The 27,196-nt window shown below is 40.8% G+C and overlaps 1 protein-coding gene across 1 annotated transcript; it reads left to right on the top strand.

Moving 5' to 3' along the window:
* The first annotated feature begins 343 nt into the window (after positions 1-343).
* LOC114360314 (irregular chiasm C-roughest protein teiresias) lies at positions 344-26,314 on the top strand. Its single transcript, XM_028315349.1, has 17 exons — positions 344-380; positions 1,186-1,310; positions 1,851-1,991; positions 2,565-2,663; positions 4,596-4,796; positions 8,099-8,203; positions 8,656-8,827; positions 11,707-11,817; positions 12,097-12,198; positions 13,284-13,445; positions 14,130-14,271; positions 21,871-22,031; positions 22,640-22,750; positions 23,072-23,161; positions 23,450-23,560; positions 24,126-24,322; positions 24,843-26,314. Exons 1-17 carry the CDS (start codon positions 344-346, stop codon positions 25,023-25,025), a joined length of 2,250 nt encoding a protein of 749 aa, XP_028171150.1. The 3' UTR covers positions 25,026-26,314.
* The last annotated feature ends 882 nt before the right edge of the window (positions 26,315-27,196 follow it).

Consider the following 27,196-nt stretch of genomic DNA (forward strand, 5'->3'; position numbering starts at 1 on the left):
TAAATTGACGGGCCCCACCGGCAGTTTACGGCATCGACAAGATATTAATCGCAAATTACAGGAACAATCTCCCAAACGACAGTAAATATTCCGGGAAAATGAAGCGAATTCATCGAGACTTCTGTACTCAATTAGCCTTTGATCTTTACTCGATGTTTATTAAGAAATAATCCGATAACTCCGCGATAACTCGCTTGTTTGACTTGAGTTTTAGGAGTCCATTTACTAACTCCATCGAGTTAGTGTCCCATTGAATAGGTACGGAGTTGTTTAAGTTATTTAAAACTGGGTCTAAAAGCAATTAACTTGGGGAGCTGAAAGAGTGAAATCCTGTTTTTGCGAGATGTTTTTGGATATGAAATATTTTTGGGACGAAAAAGGTTCAGCTATGTTAGATTAAAAATTAAAATAAAGCAGATTATACGAGAAAAAGCTCTATGTGTTTTGGGTCAGTGAAATAAGTGACGTGAATGTTATGTTAGTCTAAGGGCTAAGATTTAGATTTTACATTAGTAAATATTACAAAAAGTTAAACTGGAGTGGAGGCCAAGGTGGACGGATGACATCATAAAGGTAGCAGGAAGGCGCTGGACGCAGGCCGCTACCAACCGGGCAACATGAAAAGCATTGGGGGAGGCCTATGTTCTGCAGTGGACGTCCTGTGACTGAAATGATGATGATGAGACGGTTCTTGAAAATGAGTGTTTAAATTGATGACATTTTACGAGTAAACAGGTTTGTTACTCGTAACAACATCAGTGTCGGTGTCATATAAGTCACGGTGTCGTATTCACAAACATTACTATGAGGTCTCACAATGCGCGTGGACGCACAGGGTGACACACGTACCAATCACATAGCTCTATTTAATGCCGTGCGTCCGATTTGCTTCTTCACTTAAGCAAGCATCGTTTGTGAATCATCATCATCATTTCAGCCATAGACGTCCACTGCTGAACATAGGCCTCCCCCAATGACTTCCACATCGCACGGTTGGTAGCGGCCTGCATCCAGCGCCTTCCTGCTACCTTTATCAGATCGTCGTTCCACCTTATGGGTGGACGTCCAACACTTCGTTATCCGGTACGCGGTTTTGTTTGTGAATACGGGCGTCTTTCTCGCTAACTTTACATATACTACTGCTTATTTAAATGAAATTACAAAATTCCTCTCTCTTGTCTACAGGCTTCCCCCCCTCCCTCGGGTCGGAGTGGTCGAGTTCCGAGCGCGCGCCGGCGCCGGCGCCCGCGCCGCTCGCCGTCGACGCCGCCGAGCTGGTACGAGACGCACCCCTCTACCCCCCGCTACAGGTAAGTGAACTGTGGACATCCCGCCTACAAACGGATAGAAGGATGAAGAACATCCCTTTTTCCAAGGATGAACGGATAAGGGAATAGAGTAATGTAAAACCTGTAAACCTGTAAAACGAAAGAATAAAAGATAAAGGGATAAATAAAATGAATGGTCTAGCTAGAGGCTAGATCACCTGTCTTAGACCCAGAGGTCCCAAAATCAATTCTCAGTGGGGGCCAAACTCATTTTGTCTGGTAGTAGGGCTTGTTATTAGCCTCCTGGCCTGGATAACTACCACCATCTTACATAAGTCTTCTGTCATAACATTAATATTAACAGGTAAGATAGACAGTTCCTTCCATACCTAATTGCTGTCACGTAAAAGTGATAAAGCAATGACAGGGTGAATAAAAACATAGACGACAGAGCCTCATCCTTTAAATGCTTATTTTTACTGCATCAAAAGAAAATATTCTATTTATGATCGAACAAATAATTGAGAAAGTTGATGGAAATCTTTGAAATATCAATTACTATCATTGACTCTTTTCCAACAGAACACCCCAGAAGACCCTGACCCCAGCATATTGGATAGTGAACCTTCCTACAACGACTTAGAGACTAGTATCGAACAGAGCCGGCTGCTTGTCACGCCGGACCTGGTCAGCGCACACTCCGAGACTGAACATGGAACGAAGGTAAATCTTACAATTAAAAGATGGGAAATTTTATTTATATTCCAAAAATATAACTTAAAAGTGTGTAGTATTAATAATTCTATGCTTTTTTGCGGAAAGACTGCGTGTAGGTTTTTTTTTGCCACGCGGCCGTGACCCCGCGACCTTCGCGGCGCAAATCGCTTGAGGGGTTATTTAAAAATTGGTAAATACGAACAATAGAAAGAAAACAAATGATGAAGTATGTAGGTACGGGTATCTATGACATCGAAAAGAATTGAAGAAAAGTTTGCATGTTACTCGTAATTTGTTGATTAGCTGATCCACCCAACTAATCTGCTCATTTAATTTAACTAGCATCTCACAATAGGTGGAAGAAATAAGTAAACTGTAACAACGTTGTCAATGCTTGGCGAAAGTCCGTATCAATTTAACCAAACTTACCAAACTTTACTACCTACTGGTTGGGGTTCATAGGCGGCCAAGCTGTAGAGTAGTTGCAGTGGTTCCCACCAATAAGGCATAAGATAATTCCCGCATGCAATTTGAAGTTAGATCTAATTTATTTGAATTTAAAGTGTATTTTTTCTACAGGTACAAAGAGAAGAGGAGGTAGACCTGTCAGTGAGTAGCGCTGACGTCGAGGACAGAAGCAAGCGCAGCAGCGGCCACGACTGGGACAAGACTGCTAAGGTAAAACTAAAAAAAACTCATTAATTTCTGTAAGTAGGCTTTAAAAAAGCACTTTTACACGTCCCAGTATTAACCCTACCACTGCTTCAGGACAATAAATGGGCCAGTGCTGAGAAGAAGCAGCGCAAGAAAAGTTAAAGTAACTTGTATACTCATTTCTCATAACATCAGTAACATAGTCATTTCAACTTGTGTTGGACTTTAGTATAAACTAGCGGCCGCCCGCGACTTCGTATGCGTGGGGTTGAATTTTGCAAAATCTCGTATTAGTGAGCACCAACGTTCTAAAAAGAACCCCCATGCAAAATTTGAAACTCCTAGCACTTGTCGTTTCTGAGATTTCGTGATCAGTGAGTCAGTCAATCAGTGACCTGACCTTATGCTTTTATAGATATAGATAAATGAGGTAAAATACATTAGGCGACATTTTCTAGTAGATTGACCTACTGGCAAATGGAACTGGAAGAAAGACAAATTTTACCGGCATTTTTGTTCAAAAGACGATAATAAGATATAAAAAAGCGAAGTTAAGATCGGAGTCTAGTTTACTGGAGAATAAAAGTACTTAAATATGTCTTCAATGGAGAACAAGAGTGACAAAATACTAGTCGCGGTTGATATTACATGTTGGATTACTTCGACTAAGTCGCATTATGTGTTATACTTAGGGTGTAGCGAAATGAAGATGATAGACGAAGTACGATATATGTTGGGGTACAGAAACTTCATTAATCGTAGTGTCCAGGTTATCCTAGACCTAGATCTAAATGTCGAACTAACGATCGGGTAGAGACGGTGGTTAAATAGGGACCGGCTATTTGGTACTCATTAATAACTCGTTTTACATTATTAAGACATAATTATTCCGTCATAACAAAATTGCTTTTCGAAGGGCAATTATTATTTTCAAATTACCTTGTATTAATAGGTGTTCAAGTAATAATTCACCTCACTTATTTCCTTGATACAGGCATAATTGCGTCTTAACACATACACAAATCAATCAGCAATAACGCGTAATATTACAGCCGTTTGATTTATACGCTACGAAATTGCTAAACATTAATCATGTGATCGATGGCATCCGCGTGGCCTTCCTTTAGAAAAATTGGAGCTGACGGCACGGATAAAGTTTGCAAGTTTTTTCTGAAGATACATGAAAATATAAAAATTCATTTTGTTGTTAGTGGCGAAAAAGCGAACAGATTGAAAATACAATTTGGACAAGAGGTATCTTAGCAAATTCAGTAATTAAGCTAAAAATAGGCCAGAATTAGAAAGCTAAGGCTTCAAATGTACCGAAATGTTTTTTTACAAAAATAATGTACAAATTATTTTAGAGAAACTACATAAATGTAATATACATTTGCTTCCTTTATCTATGGAAAAAGCAACATGCGAGCAATACATATTATAGATTATATTTTCAACTGAAAAGGAGTAAGCAATGCATGCTTTCAACTTTCAGGAAGGTTTTCTTTCAATACAGGATACTCTATATAGCTTGCGTGTAGATTTTGAGATCAAAGAGTTGAGAATTTAAACAGATTAACTTTTTTCAATTACACTTTTCGGCGCTGCAATTCAATAAAAATACCTAGTGAAGATGACAAAACGCACACGCTATAAGTGTGTGATTTTCCCATCTGTAGAGACTTTAACTCTTGCAGTCTTCATCATAAATGTATTTGCGATTTGCAAGAACTTTCCGCAGAGTTACTACCGACAAGATTTTGAACCTTGAATCTTTGAATTTTTCATTATTAATACTGTTAAAAATTACTACTAAAATCGCTATCAGTTATATTATAGCTCCTTTCTCAACCAAGCAACCGGGGAACTTCATTCTATTTACAGTGGACCACTATTTACCGATCATCTTGTGAAATGAATTGATTTGTAGCATCTCCTGAATCAAAATTACATCAACAGGCGCCAGTAGACCGCCGCGTGAAGACGGGTGACACGATCCTGAACATCCGAGGAGCCGTGCGTGACGCCATCGGCGACGCAGGCGCAGCGCCTGGCCCTCGCGCTTCGTCCCGTCTTGATACTTTTGTGATCCGCCCTGCACACGCGCGCCGACCAAGGCCCATGCACGACCAGCCTGATTCCAACCCTACACCTGTGCAGGTAAGGTTTGAATTCCTCTGCCGGCCGCGCTAGGCCCTCACGCTTCTTCGCGCCTTGATACTTTCGTCATCCACCCTGTGTACCCGCGTAGACCAAGGCCCATGTACGACCAGCCTGATTCCAACCCTACGCCTGTGCAGGTAAGGTCTGGATTCCTCTGCCGGCCGCGCTAGGCCCTCACGCTTCTTCAAGCCTTGATACTTTCGTCATCTACCCTGTGTAAGCTCGTAGACCAAGGCCCATGCACGACCAGCCTGACTCCAACCCTACGCCGGTGCAGGTAAGGTTTGAATTCCTCTGACGGGCCGCGCCAGGCCCTCGCGCTTCTTCACGCCTAGATACTTTCGTCATCCGCCCTGCGCATGCCCGTAGACCAAGGTCCATGCACGACCAGCCTGATTCCAACTCTACACCGGTACAGGTAAGGTCTGAATTTGTCTGTCGTGCCGCACCCGACCCTGGCGTTTCTTCGCGGCTTGATACTTTCGTCATCCGCCCTGCACACGCTCGCAGACCAAGGCCTATTCACGACCAGCCTGATTCCAACCCTACGCCGGTGCAGGTAAGGTTTGAATTTCTCTGACGGGCCGCGTTAGGCCCTCGCGCTTCCTCGCGCCTTGATACTTTCGTCATCCACCCTGTGTACGCTCGTAGACCAAGGCCTATGCACGACCAGCCTGATTCCAACCCTACACCTGTGCAGGTAAGGTTTGAATTTCTCTGACGGGCCGCGCCAGGTCCTCACGCTTCTTCAAGCCTTGATACTTTCGTCATCTACCCTGTGTAAGCTCGTAGACCAAGGCCCATGCACGACCAGCCTGACTCCAACCCTACGCCGGTGCAGGTAAGGTTTCAATTCCTCTGCCGGCCGCGCTAGGCCCTCACGCTTCTTCAAGCCTTGATACCTTCGTCATCTACCCTGTGTAAGCTCGAAGACCAAGGTCCATGCACGACCAGCCTGATTCCAACTCTACACCGGTACAGGTAAGGTCTGAATTTGTCTGTCGTGCCGCACCCGACCCTGGCGCTTCTTCGCGGCTTGATACTTTCGTCATCCGCCCTGCGCACGCGCGCAGACCAAGGCCTATGCACGACCAACCCGAATCCAACCCTACGCATGTGCAGGTAAGGTTTGAATTCCTCTGGCATGTGGCCATCGGCGCATGTATACTACATAACTATATAGTTTCTCACAAGCGCCTAGAGATGTTCGTCAACCGCCCTGCGCGGTATAGATCGTGCATAGGCACGATCAGCCCGACTCTAAATGCACACATCATAATAATATGGATTCTCTACACTAGTGTCCCGCAAACTTTTTGTGTTCAAGGTACATCTAGGTAAACAAAAGTTTTTGGAGGTACACCTCACATGAAATATAAATTTTTAAGCAATTACCTTTATTAGTCTTACCATTACTTACTAAAAATAAGATTAAGAAAACTTATTTTTCCGAGGCACATCATCTAATGACTACGGTACACCCTTTGCGGAACACTAGATACGATGACGGGATCATTATTTTCAGAATTTTCTATCAAGTAAAAAATTAAGTGAAAATATATTTAGTAAAAAATATTCATTCTAACCAAGAGAACAAACAGTGTAGCAAAGATATTGAATAGATTTCATATTCTGCAAAAACTAGGTACTTTTTGTTAGAGTTCCAACATCTGCAGCCGTCTGCAAAAATCGAGTCTTCTGGCAACATTTCTGATATTAAAAACACTTCATCCTTTGAAACTCAAATTGCCTTGGACTTTCAGTGTTTTTATTCGCCTGTTTACTCCCACAGCTACGTGGAAACAGTCTTAACATTAATGCCAATTTTACATTTATTATTACTAGAATCACTGGAAAACTTCACTCAAAGACTTCTATCCTTGGAAATAGTTGCTTTATGCTTATAAAATGCACCATCTTACTTTGACAAACGTCAAAAATCTGTCAAACTCCATACAAAAAACACCGGTTATTGTTAAAGTTACTGTCAAAGTTAGGGGGTGCAACTAAGCCTTAATATTTAAATCATTAATATGAAGAGTGTATGTTCAATTTTACGGCTGGGTTGCTTTAACTCTAATAAACGTCAAAAATCTGTCAAACTCCATACAAAATACGCCGGTTAACGTTATAGTTACGGTCAAAGTTAGGTGGTGGAACTCAGCCTTTGAGTAGGTACTACATGTTTTTGTTAGGACTTAGGTATCCTCTTCAAGCCTAATCCTGAAATCCTAAGATTACCGATTCCACTTTCCCCGTCAATTGACCGTACGCTCCTAATTACGGGCAATGGGCCGTCGGTTCTGCCTTTGTTGTGTCCCTGCAGGGAATCGACTCTCGTTACTATAAGCGGCTTAAACGTCTCGGAATCCGTCCGCCGAGTTATGCCACAAACAATTCAGTCTCATTCCGAAACGTTTTTCCAATATTTTTTCTTTTTAGTTGCCTTTGAGTCTTATGGCTATGATGAATTTAAGCTGCTTACGGACTGTTCAATAGCGTATGTACCTAGTACATACTTATCGAGATATTTAAGTACAAAAACGTATTTTACAAAATAATACTACATTTGAAGATTTTGCAATGGCAATTCAAATAAATAAACGTGGAGAAATTTCGCTTCGTGGAAATCAAATAACGAAAATGAAATGTATTAACATTTTCCAGTAACAATTTGGCAAAATACAGATGAAAATCTTTTACTTATAAAATAAGTTTCTCATAATTGAATTAGGCGTGATATTTCTGATCTTATGTTTATTATTTTTCAAATTATGTAAGTGTACCTATACTTACCACCTTCCAGAATCAAAATGCTCAATTGTAGTCCTTTTTATATGGCAGTAAAAATTTTTAATAAAATACCGAAACACATAAAATTGGAAAATAAATTAAGACCGTTTAGTAATAAACTTCAAGATTATTTGATCTCAAACTGTGAGTAGAAGCAGTTGATGAATTTTTTAGTTATCGCGACAATAATAATCTTTGAGATAGATCTGGATGACGTCTGTAATTTACAAATCACATATACCTCTGGGAGGTAGCAATGTAACATTTTTTTTTAACATCTGTCTTTAATATTTGTACATTGTGAAGTGAATAAAATGAATATGAATATGAATACCTACATAATAGCCTAAGGCTGGGTTGCACCCTCGTATGTACTTTAACTATAGCAAACGTCAAACATTTGTTAAACTCTATACAAAAAACACCGACACGTAACAGTTACAGTTAAAATTAGGTGGTGCAAGTTAACCAAAGAATCTATTGTAATGTTGTTGAATTGTCAATAGGCACCAAGATACGACCGTGAACTACTGGTGGAGGCTCACTCGAAGGCGCGCATCGACTGCGACCTGGCCAACGTGACAAATCTGCGATGGTATAAAGATAACGAGGTAGGTCTCCATTTATTACATTATTAATTGAAAATCAGTCAAACTATCGAAAGGCTACTATGGCACAAACACCTGTGCTCACCTAAAAATTGGAAAGTTGATAATGATAACGAAAATTTCATGTCACAGCTTTATTTAAAGAGCACTTTATATTGGGCCTGAAAATCAAAGTTGCTTTGAAATAAATAAATCGTAACTTCGTAAGTCAATATAGAGTTCGGGAAAATACTGACATGTCGTCTACTGTAATTTCGTCTACTTTAATAACTTCGAATTACTATAATGCCTTGTGATTGCTACGCGTTTTAACAGCTCATGACGTCATTTGACTTGAAACTATACTCAATCACAGTCTTGTGCGGAGAAGAAGAAAAAACTCAATTTCCAATCAAATATCTGCTTCATCACAATCACATGACCAATAGTTGCTTTAAACTTAGTTTTTTTCTTAGCAAATGTCAGTGGCCCCCGCGGCGGGTGGCGGGGGCGAAGCTCTGTGGCAGGAGGGCGCCGCCCTGGTGGTAGGGCGGGCGACGAGGGCAGACGCGGGCGCGTGGCGCTGCGCCGGGGCAGACAAGGCGGGGAAAACTGTCTCGGGGAAGCCTATGCACCTGCTCATTTATGGTGAGTTGTAGCAAGTTCTCGAGTGGCCATCACGGGCCGGAAGCTGTTGTATGGGCACTTGGGAAGGCTCCCCACTAGGTGGACCGACGATCTGGTGAAGGTCGCGGGAAGTACCTAGATGCGGGCAGCGCAGGAACGTTCGTTATGGAAATGCTTAGGGAAGGCCTTTATCCAGCAGTGGATATCATCTGCTTATTTATGGTGAGTGTATGTAGCAAATTAATGTCAGTGGCTTCTGTTGAACTAGGGTGGGTTAGTACTGTGGCAGGAGGGCGCCGCCCTGGTGGTGGGGCGGGCGACACGCGCAGACGCGGGCGCGTGGCGCTGCGCCGGGGCAGACTATCGCTAGGAAGCCTATGCATCTGCTTATTTATGGTGAGTTTATGTAGCAAGTTCTACGAGCTATGTTGCCCCAACATAAATGAAATTGAGCGTTGGTTGGAACAAGATCTGCCAGGCGATGAAAACATACCAAACGACGAATGCAGCGATGTGGAGCCGGTCGGAAATTAATCAGGCGCTGGAGAAAGTAGCGTGTCTGATTCCGAATGTGAAGGCTCAACAGGAATGCAAGTAAACTCTCCATCACAATGTGATATTCCCTCAGTAAGTGACCAAGAGTTGTCATCTGAGGATGATGTACCGTTAGCGGAGATTCGATCGAGACCTAGGAAGAATTATTTTGGAAAAAATCGTTTTCGTTGGTCATCTGCCCCGGCGACTTTACGATCGCGGACTTTGCAGCATAATATAGTTGAGGAAAGAGAAGGTGTAAAACAAGAATACCGGAATGTGCTGAATGGTTCGTCTTCTCCCTTGGATATTTGGCAGAAATTTTTTACCGACGAAATGCTTCAAAAACTTGTATATCACACGAATGTGAAAATAAGAGAACTCAGACCAAACTACAAAAACGACAGTTGTGTTCAAGATTTAGATCTCATAGAAATAAAGGCATTTATAGGTTTTCTATTTTATACTGCAATTTTCAAGGAAAACCACGAAGATTATAATTCCTGGTATAGTACTGACGGTACTGGAAGAGAAATATATCGCTGTATCATGAGCAAAAACAGGTTTGAAGTACTGTTGAAAACTTTACGTTTTGACGATGCAGCAAAGCGTGAAGAACGTCGTGAAACTGACGCATCTGCACCTATTGCTGAGCTCTTTGAATCATTTATGAAACGCTGTCAGGCTATTTATGCAATAGGCAATTATGCTTGTATTGATGAGATGTTGGTACCATTTCGTGGAAGATGCAAATTCAAAATGTACATGCCAAAGAAACCAGCCAAATATGGCATAAAAATCCAATGCCTTACAGATGCAAGGACGGGGTACCTTCTCAATGCTTACATATATTTGGGCAAAGGTTCTGACGGACTAAATTTATCACCTGAATATCAGCGACTGAAGAAACCCACCCAAGCTGTAATGCGTCTTATTCCGTCAATCGAAAATTCTAAAAGAAATGTTACCACAGACAATTGGTATCGTTTCAGCCAAAAAACGATACCAATTGTCTGTGGTAACCACAGACAATTGGTATACTTCTATTGAACTACTGGAGGTTTTAAAGCAGAAACAGCTGACAGGTGTTGGAACTATGAGGAAAAATCAAAAAGAAATTCCCCCAGAATTCTTGCCATCTCGTCATCGTAAAGTTGATTCAGTGATTTTTGGCTTCACCAAACATTTTACGATGACATCATATGTGCCAAAACAAAATAAAGCCGTCATCACTGTTTCGAGCATGGTGCACCATTCTCCAGAAGTTGATGAAGCTACTAAGAAACCGGACATAATATTATTTTATAACCAAACCAAATTCGGAGTGGATTTACTAGACCAAAGGTGCGCAAATTACTCCACAGGTCGTCGCACTCGTAGGTGGCCATTGGCAATATTCTTCAGATTACTTGATATTTCTGCCTCAAATTGCTATGTAGTGAACCTGTCTGTGCAGCCACAAGGACAAACAATTGAAAGCAGGTTCAAGTTTATGAAGAAACTGGCTGAACAGCTAACGAAACCGCATATGGCACGTCGTGAAAGCAATGTGAAATTGCAACGTAGTATACGTATCAGTATACAACGCATCCTCCAGGTCAACGTGACCCCTCCAGCAGCTGTCCCATGCAGTAGCACTGGTGAAGAGCGATTGGCGGTTCGTAAAAACTGTTCCACTTGCAAATATACAAAAAAACGCAAAACACAATACATGTGTTTCGAATGCAAAGCGCCAATTTGCCTCGAATGCTCGAACAAGATGTGTCTGGATTGCCGTGAAAAACTCTAAGTTTAGAGCCTGCAATTTTGTTTAATCGATTATAATAATGAGAGTTATTTTTTTTATTAAAGTTCCTTGTTGATTGAATTATATAAAAAATATAAGAATAAGTTCCTATTACTTTAAATATTTTGTAGGATCTCATTTTCTATAAGTAATAGTAAGTAAGCCAAAAATAAGACATTAAGCTAATTATTAGGAGTTATTGTAAAAGCATTGTTGATTTTCGCATTCTTCTTTTTTTTAATAAAGAGTTTAATCATGTTTAAAACAGAATTTTAATTAAAATGTATACCCTCCCTTAACATTTATCGTAATCGTATTATTTTTTATTCTGGGGTCCCACAGACGTATGATAGGCGGTTGTGTGACAATAATATGTGGTAGGTGGTTAAGGGTTAAGCAAATCTTGCACTTTGATATAGACCAGACAACAGAAACTTTCTAAGAAATACAAACAGAAGGAATCCAGTTCTTGAACCTTTAGGTCAGGAAAAAAGTGTCCCCTCTTAATCAAAACTAGTGTAGATAGAGCCCTAATAATGAGATAACTGAATTTCGTTGAAAGATTTCGATTTTTGTACAGAACCAGTGCGGTCAGTGTATCTGGCGGTGGACGGCAGAAGACTGGACGCGGGCAACACCTGGGTGCCAGTCCGGGACAAAACAGTTTTAGAAGTCCGCTGTGTCGCTGAAGGTAAGTTATTAGAGTCTTAGATGAAGTAGATACTTAGTAAAATGTATTCAAAACTTTAGGTTAAGAGAATAGTGGCTAAAATACTAACTTTAAGCCTGAAATAGTTTTCAAAGCAAGAACCATTTTTGTGTAATTATGCCGACTCTACGAGTTAAATGGTGCGGCAACATCGCTACTGCAATGCCGTTCTAGCGTTAAAAAGTGTCAATTTTATTGTAAAAAGTCAAAGCATTAAAATCAGTAAATAAGTTATTAAAAAATAGGATTATTCTCTATTAGGTGGAGTGCCACCACCAGACCTCTCGTGGCGACTGCTAGCACAAGAACCATCGCTGGATCACAGACCGTATTTGAGGATACACCATACAAACTACTCGATAGGTAAGAATTTCTATTCCCAAATAGCATACAGGCCTACTTCGAAATGCAATATCATTACAGGTAAAGCCCAGGTAAATTTTCAGGGGAAAGTCCCGTCACATCGGCCAGTGGGCTATGTGGGACTTTCGCTGCCGAAACGGTGGGGCCTACCCACTAAAACCCGATGGTGTTTTTCGGATCCTAATTAAACGGAACCGTAGCTTAACAGCTCCTAACTTGGACATTGTGTAGCACGCGTTATCGACTCGTATCTCACTTTCTAACGAATCACTTTATTTTGTTAGAAGCTTGATGACTTCCATCATCACAAAAAACCCATAAAACTCATTTATTTATGCAATTAGGCTTTTGACAAGCACTTTTACACGTCCCAGTATTAACCCCACCACTCCTTCAAGACAATAATTAATAGGCCTATAGTATGGTCATTTTACGTAGATGAATCTTAATCACATTCTATAATTAGAATTTTTCAGGGCATTTGTATCGTTCCTTAATTTAAGCGCCTGTTATAACAACTTCGTACGCGTGGATCCCGTTATACCCCCTTTATCTATCTTACGCGGTTTAGATTTTTCATACAAAAGGATTTTCCCGCTAATTCCCGTTCCCGTGGGAATTTCGGGAATTCCTTTCTTAGTGCACCTCTACGGTACCTAAGCTACGTCCCTTCCAAATTTCAAGTGCCTACGTTTAGCCGTTTAGGCTGTGCGTTGATATGTCAGTCAGTCAGTCAGTTTCTCCTTTTATATAATATATATATAAAACTAGCGGTCGCCCGCGACTTCGTACGCGTGAATCCCGTTTTTCCCGCTAATTCCCGTTCCCGTGGGAATTTCGGGAATTCCTTTCTTAGTGCACCTCTACGGTACCTAAGCTACGTCCCTTCCAAATTTCAAGTGCCTACGTTTAGCCGTTTAGGCTGTGCGTTGATCTGTCAGTCAGTCAGTCAGTTTCTCCTTTTATATAATTAGATAAAAAAATACTAGCGGCCGCCTGCGACTTCGTACGCGTGGATCCCGTTGTATCCCCTTTAAATTTTTGATTTAGATTTGATTTGATTTTATTCCATCTCTCCCAACCAGAGGGCGTATCGTCCTCGCATGCAGTAGTGACGGCTGCGCGCGAGTTGCACAACGCGACGCTGCAGTGCGAGGCTCGCCAGCGCTCCCCGCGTCCCGCGCCCGCCCCCGCGCCATCCAACGTGTCTGACGCGCACACGGCCAAGCTGGAGATACACGTCACTTGTAAGTTTGTACTGCAGCTGTGTGTAGGTGATTAGTGTTATTTTTTGTTTTAGCCAAAATGATGTCCACTGCTGGATAAAGGAGGATCAAGGATTTCCTTAATGACCGGTTCACCAGATCATTGGCCCACCTAGTGAGGGGCCTGCTCACAATGACGTCTTCGTGTCCGCGGTCGCCACTCGAGAACTTTTCTGCCGCGGCCATCAGCTCTACGAGCTATGTGCCCTGCCCACTGCCACTTGAGTTTGGTCACTTTGGTTTCCTGCGGATCTTCTCATTTCTGATTCGATCACGCAGGGAAACTCTTCTTGGGTAACTTTAATCCTTCTTATAAGGAAACTGTAACTAGGAAAGACAGTGTTCGGTCGTGGTCCACCTGCTTGAGACAGAGACTTTTTTAAATTGTCATTTTGTGAATACTGCTAGTTTCAACACACCATTTTGAGTCCTTTGTCCTTTCCTGTTTCAATGCCAATGTTTATTGCGTCCCTGGTGACGCTCTTTTCAAAATGGTTCCTACAGAATACCAGCATCATGTTCTTTACGGAATATGATACAAGCTGAGTAGGAGCCATTTTGGTTCAAAATTGTGTAAAATTACTATGTTTGAATCAAATAAACAATTTTTCTTTCTTTCTTTCTATGTTTGACTCAAGCTATATCTTTTTCTCTTGTGTCACGTAGATCCGCCCTCGTTCGTGATATCCCGCTGGCCCGGGTTTGGCGTGTCGCTATCAGCGGGCGGCGCGGCGGCGCTGCGCTGTGACGTCGACGCCAACCCGCCCGCGCGTGCCTGGTGGCTGCGGGACGATGCAGATCCCACCAGGTAACAACTACAGCACATGTGTGTGGCGATATTAATACGTCACCTCATAAGTCATGTGGATCCTCCACGCTCGTGATAAATGCTGCGATGTGAACGCTAACCCGTCCTCACGCGCCTGTTGACTGCAAGACGATGCGGACCCCACCAGGTGATACCCAATTATAACCGTATAGTTATAGCACAAGTTTATAATGTAGGTATTTTGGTACAGGTGGTCAAAAAAGGAAACTGATTTTGACACTAAAGGTAAAATAAACTGAAAGTCACTTCGATAGAGCCCTCAGATCATAGAAAGAGAATAGATATGAAGTCGCGCGTAACTACAACGAGAACCAGTGTCCCCACATTTCCCCCACCACAGCTCCCACACACACATTCAACTGTGTAAAAACAAAGCGACTGAGAGTCTACGACAACATGTGCAACCGGCTTAAAAGTGCTGTGATTGGCCAGAAGGCATGCCTTATGGCCAATCAATNGAAAGAAGAAGAACCCTAAGTGTAGGTATGAAATGAAACGCCAGCAGAGGATGGAGGCCCCTGGAGAACAGGGGCCCCAAGCACGTGCTTGTAGTGCTTATACGTTAATCCGCCACTGAGTATAAATAACTTTACGATAAAGATCTATTGAAACATACCTACCCTAAATTATCCGAACAGATTTAGGTCTGTGAGATGTCAAAATATTGAAATTCGACCTTCTTCTATCGTGTAGATTGTAGAACAGGTCAGACCCCAGGTCAGACTCTGAATCGAAATTTAGAGTCTGACATGGCTCTATCGGACCGATGATGGCACAACGTGCTCTCAAGCATATTTAATTTATTTTTCGAACAAGCAGGTTAATTCAAAGGCGTATTCCCGCTCTCCCTCACCTTTTTCCCTTACTGGCAGACATCAGGTGGGGTACAAAAGGTGGTGGTCGGCGGAAACATACGGATTCAAACCTGCATTGTTTTTATCACACTGGTAACAAATACACAAAACTAGTGTGTTATTTCCATTTGGGAATCGAACCCAGAAACTCGGAATCGAAAGAGCCTTATGCCCGTTTTCACCATCAATCCCTAATTTTTAAGTGACCCCTATGGTAACACATAATAGGAACTTTGTTTTCATTTCACTTAAAAATTAGGGATTGATGGTGAAAACGGGAATTACTCTCTTTACACTGGACTCGAAAGGTTAATATTAGGTCATTCGTAGGTTCTAATGAAAATAAGGAAATAAATGTATACTTTAGCAGTTGAAGCTTTGGGTAGCTTATATTTATGTTCTAGATTGCCTAGCGTTAATAGCGTAGTTAACTAACTACACAAATTGAGGCACATTCACGTACCTACAATTACAGTCGACCGCACTCAGACTATCTTTGTTGCGAAATAGCTCCTATTCTAACCACGTAACAGGCTGCTTGATTTGCGGTCTTGTGTACATGGGCATAGGCACATGTTTCAGATGTGATAACAATAGAGTTGTGTATGTCAACGTGAAATTGTGAACTCCTTAAGTTGTTATAAACGCGTGAGATTGTAAACTAACAGTGGGTTAGGTTAATTTTGTAATCGTTAGATTGTTATTACCGTCAGGTATTAACAATTCTACGGTGACATCATCTTTCGATTTTACAATTTCATCATCATCATCATCATCATTTCAGCCATAGGACGTCCACTGCTGAACATAGGCCTCCCCTAATGCTTTCCACGTTGATCGATTGGTAGCGGCCTGCATCCAGCGCTTCCCTGCTACCTTTACGATGTCGTCGGTCCACCTTGTAGGTGGACGATTGGAGATTTTTACAATTTAAAGCCCCTCTATTCAATCTGTGGACAACGGGGCTGAATATATTTTTATCTAATGTGCTCTAATTCCATGTTTTATACTTATCTTAATTTATAAGTGTACCTAATTGTTTGTTGTTTCAAAAATAAACTAATGCCTCTTCAGTTCCTTATTTTATTAGACAAAATCCTTAAAAATCTGAAATTATCGGAACTAATAAGTAGGTCCTAGAAAATTAGGTATTCTATAGAAGTTACGAGAGTTGCTTAACTACCTAATAGAACGTGATGATGTGTACAACAAACTTCGTTAAACAAGTAATTAGGTTATGGAGAGTAACTTTTATTTGACACTTAAAAACATGTCACCATTGATCTACTAAACATAATATTACAGATGAAAACAAAAGCCTAGGAAAATTAATTAAAGCATTTTCTACAATGTCATAGATCGGCAACAGGAAAAAACATGTTTAAATATGCTTGTCAGTATTAGCTCTAGGCAAGCAAAAGTGCAAAGGATTTTTTTTCGGAATTAATTTTTGCTCTATGAGCGTTTCTTTGAAATCCACTCTAGAGATAATTAATATTTGTTTTTACCTACCCGAATGCGCCAGAAGGAGGGTTATGTTTTTCGAGTGTACGTATGTTTCTGATTCTAAAAAACTGATTACCATGGACAGGACACCATCTACATCTATCTATATAATATACATATAAAAGAAAGTCGTGTTAGTTACACCACTTATAACTCAAGAACGGCTGAACCGATTTAGCTGAAAATTGTCAGGGAGGTAGTTTAGAGCCAGAAGAAGGACATAGGATACTTTTTATCCCGTTCGAAATTAAAAAAAAAGTCTGCTTATTTATTGCCATTAAGGCGGAACAAAGGTCTACTAATAAAAATCAAAATTCAGCACGGAAAAGTCAACAAATTGCTTCTGAAAATTATTGAACGTTTAAATTGGCTTGGAAATCAGCTAGTCATCATAGGAAATCATTAGGGTCTTTGGGTACTTCTCATTTACACTCAAATTTGATGGTCACACAATAATAGTTCATAAACGGTATAAGTTAGAACAATAACTTTGAAATCAGATGATAAAATATCTATTTAGCTACATCTATATATATAAAAATGAAACCCGTTTCGCGTTGTCACGGCATCACGTGTGAACGGCTGAACCGATTTCGATAATTATTTTTTTAAATGTTTGTGGAAGTCCAAGGATGGTTCTTACGGAAAAAAATATTAAGAAAATCTCTACGCTAAGGCGGTACGAAGTTCGCCGGGTCAGCTAGTACAAAATAAATTTTATCGTAATAGAAGCAAAAATAATACGAAAANCACGCGTTCCTAAAATTATTTTGTTTGTGCGAAAATTAGTGAACAACAAAAAAGGGGTATTATAACATTTGTTAAGTAGACGGTTGCTTACACTCAACATTAAAAACTAAATTTTCGTTTTTGAAACTAACGGTTGATTCCGGGAGGTATATAAGTAAGGTATTTATTTGTATTTCAATAGTTCGTTTAACGTTGACAAATTGAAAGCCAACTCAATTATTAGGAATAATAAGAGAGGTTTTAGGAATTATTGGATAATAGTGTCAACCACTCAACTAAATACTACTTCCTTCTCGTGTATTTGTTTGCAAACTATTACTATAATAACGTACTAAATATAACTGTATAAGTATATGTGGATATCTGTTATTGTCTTTCTTCCATAGTATTAAGAGTAACATTTTTCTATCATAACGAAATAAACGCAACACATGACAAGACAACCCTGGCGCGACGGCCGAGCGTGCGAGCGAGAGAGGTATGCAAAGCGAGGTACATACATGAGTTTACCTTCTGTTATATTTTGTGACGGCACTATGTTACGACCGGCACATGCGGCCGTACTGTGTATTTTTGAAATTAAATACATTGCGCAGTAGATGAGCATGACATAAAGTGGTTGCTAACTAAATCGTCAATGTACAAGTGTGTTAGAATTTTTATCACCACTGATTTCGATATCGCAGTAACTGTTACGGCACTGAATTCGTTCGTAAAAATGTTTAGTTTTTTTTTATTTATAAGCAAAATACCAATGGATTTGCAATAGGTACTTACATGTAGTAAATGACTCCATTGTTCCTGTAGTTCTTCGTTTCACTTGTTTTATTGCACGTAACGACGCATTATCCAAAATATCGGAGAACATTTCCTTAGTACGACTGAATCGCGACTAGAGATTGCAAAATCCGGATTTTTCTTAAATCCGGATTTCAGGATTTGTGTTACGTACAAATCCGGATTATCCGGATTTTTCGAATATTGGGTAAATTTTTTAAACCATCAATTTAATTTAAATAAAACGTATTTTTTTTCAAAAAGATGTAAGTATTTGAAGAAAAGCGTTTTATTTTATTATCGCGCATGGAATTTATTCCTCTTTTTTTCGGTTTGCGCTACAAGCTTTCGAAATTATTTGAACCTTGCATAATTTTTTTGTTTTAGTACAACTGCATTTCAGAATAAAAACTTGCTTGTACCTATAAAATATATTTTTTATTCTTCTTCTTGTCGTGTCGAGTTGTCGACAACAAACCTACACAGAGTCAGCCCAAAACTCCGCCACAAGAGTGGCGTTGTCAGTAGCCTTCATTAAATCTTCCTGCTTGCAGTTGTTTGGGCACGCAGGGCACGACATCATGTGCTTCGTCGACTGGGGAACAAAACCACACTTGCACTCCAAGTTTGATCCATCCAAGAATCCCCACCTGACACCTGAACAGATTCTCCTTACTACGGCAGACCTGTCCGAAGTCTATAAAGATTTCCAGGTAGGCCAGGGGAGCTCATTTTTTTTATTATAATTTTATTTTACACTTTTAAGTTGTTTTTCAATCTCAGGGCCCTGGTCATTATTTAGGACCAAAGTGCTCGGGAAGACGAATCCAACGAACTCAAACTCTATAAGTTTCTGCCGTTTCGGTTAGGAGTTCCTAAGGCCACCTCCTGACTTCATCATCAGGACCCTGAACATCATCTAGCACTTAAGTGCTTGAAAAGACAAATCCAACAAACTCAAATTCGATGAGTTTCCACCGTTTCGTTTAGGAGTTCCTATGGCCACCTCCCGAATCCATCATCAGGACCCTGGGTATCATCTAGCACTAAAGTGCTCGAAAAGACAAATCCAACGAACCCAAATTCGATGCGATTCCGCCGTTTCGTTTAAGAGTTCCTATGGTCACCTCTTGTCTCCATCATCAACCCAGCTAAATGGTCGGCGGTATAGCCAACAACCTGTTAAGAACTCTTTTAAGGATTTCTCCACAATCACCCCCATTCTCATACAATGACATTTCGAGATGAATTAATGTAAGCAAATCGGATCCGCTGGGTGAACTTGATGGGCGAGGTTGAAGATCTCTACTTACACTTGCCTGCGGATGAATATGGAGAAAACAAAGCTTATGTCCAATGTCCATGTTGCGCCCTACCCAGTTTCGGTTGGGAGCTCAATTCTCGAGTTGTTGACAAGTATGTCTACCTCGGACAAACGATTCAGCTGGGTAGGTCCAATTTCGAGAAAGAGGTCAATCATCATATCCAACTCGGCTGGGTAGCGTTTGGGAAACGACGCAACATCTTTTCGTCCAAAATACCTCAGTGCCTGAAGACTAAGGTCTACAACCAATGTGTGTTACCAGTGATGACTTATGGTTCGGAAACGTGGCCTCTCACTATAGGCCTTATACAGAAGCTCAAATTGCACAGCGTGCTATGGAGAGGGCTATGCTCGGTGTTTCTTTACGAGATCGAATCAGAAATGAGGAGATCCGTAAACGAACTAAAGTCGCTGACATACTAGCCCGACGGATACAAGCTGAAGTGGCAATGGGCAGGGCACATAGTACGCAGAACTGACGGCCGATGGGGCAGCAAGGTTCTGTGTGGAGGCCGCGTATCGGAAAACGCAGCGTGGGACGTCCACCCACAAGGTGGACCGATAACATCATAAAGGTAGCAGGAAGGCGCTGGACGCAGGTCGCTACCAACCAGGCAACATGGAAAGCATTGGGGGGCCTATGTTCAGCATTGGACGTCCTATGGCTGAGATGATGATGACTTACACTTGCAAGGGATATTTGCCGATTTAGCTGCTCTTTAAAACTCAGCGATATGGTGTTTCAGAATCAGCGTCTCGTACAAAACTCACTGGCCGACTAGCGAATTCACTTACGCATGCGGCATGACGCGTCATTGTGCAGGCACAGTGCAGGTGTGAGTGTTGTGCGACGAAGTGCGGGTGCGTTCAATCAAAACTTCACTTGTTTTGCATCCATGTTGCATTAAATAGATATTTAGGTTTATGATTTTATGATAAAATTTTTGGGGTAAAAATATTCGAAAAAACCGGATTTCAAAGTCAAAATCCGGATTTTTTTATAGCCTCAAAATCCGGATTTTTCAGATATTTTCGAATTTCGAATAATCCGGATTGCAATCTCTAATCGCGACTAACCTAGCTACGCGGCCGATGTTCGTTTCTGGGCATATCGCGGAGACACGCGCCACGCCCCCGTTTCACATCTATTCCCTTCTATGATCTGAGATAGAGCCGTATAAAACAAAAAACTTGCTTTGAAACTCGGAACTAAACATCACATCCTCTAGTTATTTCATTCTGCTGTGAAGTTGCAAATATTCTAGTCAGATTTATGCTCAACTTGGCTTGGGAACTACCGAGCCCCAAATGTAGAGTTCAATAATGAGATGGAAGCTTACATCAAAAGCAAAGCAAGTTGAACTCAGCTAACCTCTCAACACTATCCACCATTATGGCATAACTTATAAAGAGCTTGTTCCCACGGAGCTTGTTTTTTGCAGGAACCCTTTTATAGTAGAATACTTTTTTTAGTTTTTGCAGCGTCCCGTAAAAAATCATTCCATCCTGTCACGACCACCTTTTTAGAAACCTCTTACATATTTTTTTGTACCATAGATTTACCTAAGATTAACCTATTAAGAAAAAATAAACCAGTGTCAATTGAGCTTTTGTTTGTTTCACTCACACATCCGAATTTCTAATTCGAATTTGTGTGACATAATGTGTGTTCACACGACAGTCCAGCTTTGCGGAATCTTGAATTACTGGATCCCGCAAAACTGAATTGGCGTGGAAACGAGCCATAACATCACCTCTTTTATTTTGTTTTGTATTTGTTTAAATAAATTGATTTTTTTATTGTAACTGCAGCGCCCTCTGTTGCGCGCCTTTTTGCCAGGAAGTGTCACGAATCGACACGAATTTTATCGATGAACCGTCACTGTCAAAAGGGCCCATAACTGGCGTAGAATAGTAACCCCCATGTTGGTACCCGCTGAAAACCAGCTTCGTGACTTGACGACTTGTGTCATGTCACGATTTTCGCTGAGCGGGCGCCTTTTCAGCATGGCTCAGTAATTTAACCTCTGTACCTGTATGCATATAAATGTTAATGCTGAATAAAGGTATTCTCGTTTTCAGCCAAATGACGTCCACTGCTGGACAAAGGCCTCCCCCAAGGTTTTCCACAATGAACGGTCCTGCGCTGCCCGCATCCAGGCTCTTCCCGCGACCTTCACCAGATCGTCGGTCCACCTAGTAGGAGGCCTGCCCACGCTACGTCTTCCAGCCCGTGGTCGCCATTCGAGAACTTTCCTGCCCCAACGGCCATCGTCTCTACGAGCTATGTGCCCCGCCCACTGCCACTTGATTTTAGCAATTCTGCGAGAAAGGTATTCTATTCTATCCTATTCTCTTTTTGCCCAGCTCCCCCCCACCAGTGGATGGTGGAGACGAGCCGTCAGCCCGCGGTTCCGCCACGCTCCGCTGGGGCGCGCTGCGGGCGTCGCACGCGGGCTGGTACCGCTGCCGAGCCACCTGGTTGGACGCCGAGTACTCGTCTATCGGGTACTACTTGAATGTTATTGGTGAGTAGTCTTAAGAACGTGTGGTATAAGTATTTACTTAGGCTGGGTTGCACCATCTTACTTTAACTTTGACAAACGTCAAAAATCTGTCAAACTCTATAGAAAAAACACCGGTTATCGTAAAAGTTACGGTCAAAGTTAGGTGGTGCAACTCAGCCTTAGAGTATCTACGTACAGTGGCAAAGATAGGTATATCTTGCCACTGTACGTAGCGTACGTGCTAGTACGTAGATACTGTCCGTTATAATCTTTTTTCCAAGGTTTTTATAGCATTGTTTGTCACTGGCTACTTTTCACTGGTGTGAAGTCGATCTTTAACGTCAAATTACTGCTGTGTTCTTCTAAACATTTTTTGCGAGTCCAATGATAGTTTAACTTTCCCTGGGGAAAACCTGGCCTTAACTGGTTAGGTTTTTATTGGTGGACAAGCTATAAATACTGGCTATACAGGAATTGCAGCGGTGGGAAGTGGAATAAGAGGCGAGAATAGTCACTTTTTTTAGTTTTTGCATGAAAGAGTGACAAACTTAATATTATGTCTTAGTATAAAAGCCTCATTTTGGTACCTACAATTCAATTAAAAACGAACGTGATGTCAATAAATACAGCTCCAGAAGACAATGCGGAGGCGGCGACAGAGCCGGACGAGGAGGAAGAGCCCGACCACCAGAAAGTGGAGGTGCCGGTGGGAGGGAACGTGCAGCTGCATTGCCCCAAAGGTAAGTGCGGAAGACTTATGGAAATGATAAAGAGGATTTTTTGATGATGAGTTTGATAGAGTTAAGTTTTTCTAAGATCACTAATAGATTCTATCAGCTGAAGAAGAAGAAGCCACTTCACATTTTGTAATCCTATAATTATCTGATCTAATAATAAGCGTCATCGTTTTGATCGGTCTTAAAAATATGTAGTTGATAATATTGTGCTATTGTTGGAACCAATTTATATTTCGCTCTAAATGCTACGAAGTAATGTCATAGTAAAATAATGAGTGTTAATGTACAGATTTTTAGGTATTAAAGTTGTCTCTTTTGCTGTAGGTAGCGTCGGTTGCTGGTGGCGGAGAGTAGTAGGTAATGCAAGCGAAGCCTGGGCCCCGGCGGGCTCGCACCACGCACATGGAGTTTTAGGTATAGTACAACACTATTTTTGTACTAAATCAATCTTCAATATTATTAACTTACTTAATTATGTAGACAGTTCTTATTTAACAAATTAATGTACTGGACTTAGCATTGACCCTTGGGGTACTCCAAAACCATTTTTTTTTACAGATTATTAGCATTATTGAGCTTTAAATTTTCTTAAATTTTAAATTTTATTTCAACTATGGAAGAATTACAGTATATGAATAAGATGACAGTACAAAACTACTTTGTCAAAAGCTTCATTGTGGTCATTCAGTACTGTTTGGACAGGTATTAAGGATGCCTTATATCAAGAGGGAGGGGAGTACCGCTGCATAGGAGCGCGTGCGCCGGACCTCAAGCGACTGAAGGAGTTGAAGAGAGTTACTTTGAAAGTTACTGGTGAGTTCTTTGCTTTTCTTCAACTCTAGCTTATAAAGTTTTTTGTTCAAATGTAAAATACTCGTAAACTATAAAAAAACTATATTATGAGAAATATTATCACATTGTATCTGATATTAGGGATGGACTTTGGCACAAGTCAAATATAAATAAGTGTTGGGCTCTACAAAAGGATAGGAAAATGCGCTAAGTGACAAATAGGACAATAAATAAACATTTATGACTATGACTAATAAAATCCGAAACGCACTCTTCTGTTGCAATTGATAAAGAAGCAATAATTCTATGTAGAATAATTATTTACAATCTTATACAGATATCCATCTTGTTCAGATTTTAAACTACATATTATATAGACCTGAGTCAGATTATTAAGGTTTTACTCGTATTGTGTACTATATTTCACGGTCGATTACTTACCTGTTAGTACTATTAGATGAGGTAGAAAATGGTTGAGCCTTATATGAGTACTTACCTGTAACAAGAGAAATAGTATGATATCAGTTACTATAAAAAGTACACAGACTGAATAGAATCCATCAAGGTAAGTTCCTCATTTGTTCAGGAAGCGCCACCGCCACCGCACTGAGTGCGGTCCCGGCCGCGGGCGGCTGGCGCCTCGAGTGTGGGGCATGCGGGCGAGGGGTCCGCGTGCTGTGGGTCCGAGTGGGGGCCACGCCGCGCGTCACCCGCGCCTCCCTTAGTCCGGACCTGGCGCAGCACTGCTGGCGCGCTATACTGCACGTGGCAGAGCCGGACGAGGTTAGTGATCTACTCAGTTTCTAGACTTTGTATTCATCTTGCTACCTGCCACCACTGCAACTCTTACCACAGTACATTTTATAGTATTTTATTCGTGTATAGCCAGATTAAGAACTGCTAGATCGATAATAAAACCCAACCCCCCTAATTACAAAAAAAAAAGTAAACCTGGGACGAATAAATTAAACCAGATTTCAACTAGAGTCAAAAGTTTTGAAATAAGGGGCATAAAGTTGTCCACAAAAAAATGAAGGAAAGAAGTAATGATAATAATTATTTCAGTACAGAAAGGACTAACCACCAATCATCACTGCTTAAATAAATATTTTTAAGCTGAGCTCTACATAGATCTTTAAGTTTGAGCTTTAACAGCTCGTCCCTTAATACTCATCTCTGTTATTCATGCTGGTATCTCGGAGTGAGACTAAATAACATCAATCAAAAATGGAAAAGGTGATAATTATGTTAGTTGCACTAATGTGTTAATTTCTTAGAAATAAACAAACAAATTGTGGACTAGGTCTGGTGCGTAGCCGCAACTACAGGGGCGGGTGCAGTGGCCGTGTTCCCTCGCAGGGCGCCCCTGGCCTCGATAGGGCCCTCCCCGGAGCCAGCCAGGAGGGCCCTGCACGCCGCAGCGACGGGCCTGTTCGTCAACTTGACATTGGTGCTGCAGATGGCGTTGGTTCTGATTTGTCGTTGAGAGAGATGGCGGCCGTTGGTGCAAGCGTTTGGGTTCAAGCAATAATACCGCAATAATGCAAGCAATTACTAAAGTTAACTGTCATTAAATGATGTGTACGATACGATTGAGTTATGTTTTCTATGTGTAAAAGTTAAGGTAAATAATTATTTTGTGGTAATGGTTATAGTAAACAAAAAAATTCAAACTTTACAATTAAGTTAGTTTATATTATTAAATGAGTTGTTAGGAAAAGCTTTGACGAATGCGATGAGAATATTTGGCACTTGCAATAATGGAAAGGTAAAAATACTATTTGCGACGAAATACACGAATTTTAATTCTCTAGTAGATAATATTATTGTATCTTTATCTTTAAATAAATAGAAATTCGTTTTCCATTTTCGATGACTTCAAAATTAAGTGAGAATTACGTTGAAAAGTTTGCTGTCTAAAGTCGCCTGAACTACGAGATCTAATTCTGGGCAAATTGGCAATTCGCGGAGTGTTCTAACTCGTTGTTTGAGATGAGTTTTAATTCTAAACTTTTGTAAAACTCAGTCGTGTCTTAAAATACTTCAACTCGAGTTAGGGGCTAAACGCTTGTACCAACAAGGCAGGGTGCAATCTCTTAACAGAGACAACCAGTGAGCTAATCATTCTTATAGGTTAGAGCTACTCACAAAATACGCTCTATTTTTTTCAATTGACAAACTGTGGTGCAACACTAATAAAGTTTTAAAACTTGCTACAGACAATTTGTTGCTTGATAACAATACTTTCTGTTGTGTAAAGTATACTAAAATTGAGCGTCTTTTGAACACCTACGTGTAAAACACGTGTTGTAAATATTTCACACATTCCCGAAGTGTCAAGATTCGCTATGTGTGCGTGAGTTACTTAAGTGTGAGTCATTGTGAGTTCACTGTGTGTCTCTGTTCTATTGTTTCCCTGTTAACGAGGTAATCCGTAGTTAGTTCATGTCAAAGTTTAATCTTTAGTTTTAGTTTCTGCAAATTCTTAAAGCTTAAATAAGACGAAGTTGGAACTGCTGACTTTAAACTGATAGTTTGTGGAAATTTTCGGTTAGCTAAACTTACTAGCTTCTTTTTCTGAGTGAATGACAGAAAAGATGGTACAGAATTTAGGAAAGTCAATTCGAAGTAGGTGTACGTTGTATGTTATAAATGAAGAAGAGATTACAACTATCTACGATTGCTACATGATGCTTAACAACGTTAATATGTCTTACTAGCTTTCCGCCCGCGGCTTCGCCCGCGTGGAATTTTGTCTGTCACAGAAAAACTTTATCGCGCGCGTCCCTGTTTCAAAAACCGGGATAAAAACTATCCTATGTTCTTTCCCGGGACTCAAACTATCTCTATGCCAAATTTCATCAAAATCGGTTGCGAGGTTTAAGCGGGAAAGCGTAACAGACAGACAGACAGACAGACAGACAGACAGACAGACAGACAGAGTTACTTTCGCATTTATAATATTAGTTGGGAAGTTGGGATAAGTCAGTTAAAATGAAAAGAGAAGTTAGTTTATTCATAGCATAATTTGCGCGTTTACCATCTGCAATTTAGACTCTGACATGAACTATCCACAGAAGATAGAGTCACAATATTTTGTATGAGTATCATGTACATAGAGGCGGTAGGACTAACGTTTCGGTTCGTCCTTGTATATTGTATTGCGATCCTTACAGCCCCCGTCCTTGCGCGGGTCGATCTAAACTAGGCTTTAGATGTCGGACCCTTAAGTGTTGGTTGACAATCGATTGTCACTTTGAAAGTTTGTTATTCTGCCTATGTGTCTCAAATTGTTCAGTGCTGTTTAAGCTTTTTATTGCATTAACAATTTTGGGATAAAAAGAACACAAAAATATTATGAATAGACATTTAATTGCAATAGGATTGGCATTTTTTTATTATCCACAACGAGGAAGCTCTTGGCCTGATGGTGATGATCAGGCCGAAGGTGGAAGCGAGCTTCACCCGGAATCCTCAAACACAGAGGAACTGGCTATCTTACCTCTAACTGCCGGAACACAATAATGCTGTTAACATTGTTGTTTTGGCGACAGACTTAGGTAAGACTGTTTTACCAGTAACGAGTCCATGTTTATACCATCATGTTATTCAAGTACACAATTTTATAAGAGCTATATATCCTTTACTATTGCCAAT

This window comes from Ostrinia furnacalis, unplaced genomic scaffold (assembly GCF_004193835.3).
Source record: "Ostrinia furnacalis isolate ACB-3 unplaced genomic scaffold, ASM419383v2 OfSCF0015, whole genome shotgun sequence".
In the NCBI taxonomy this organism is placed as follows: domain Eukaryota; kingdom Metazoa; phylum Arthropoda; class Insecta; order Lepidoptera; family Crambidae; genus Ostrinia; species Ostrinia furnacalis.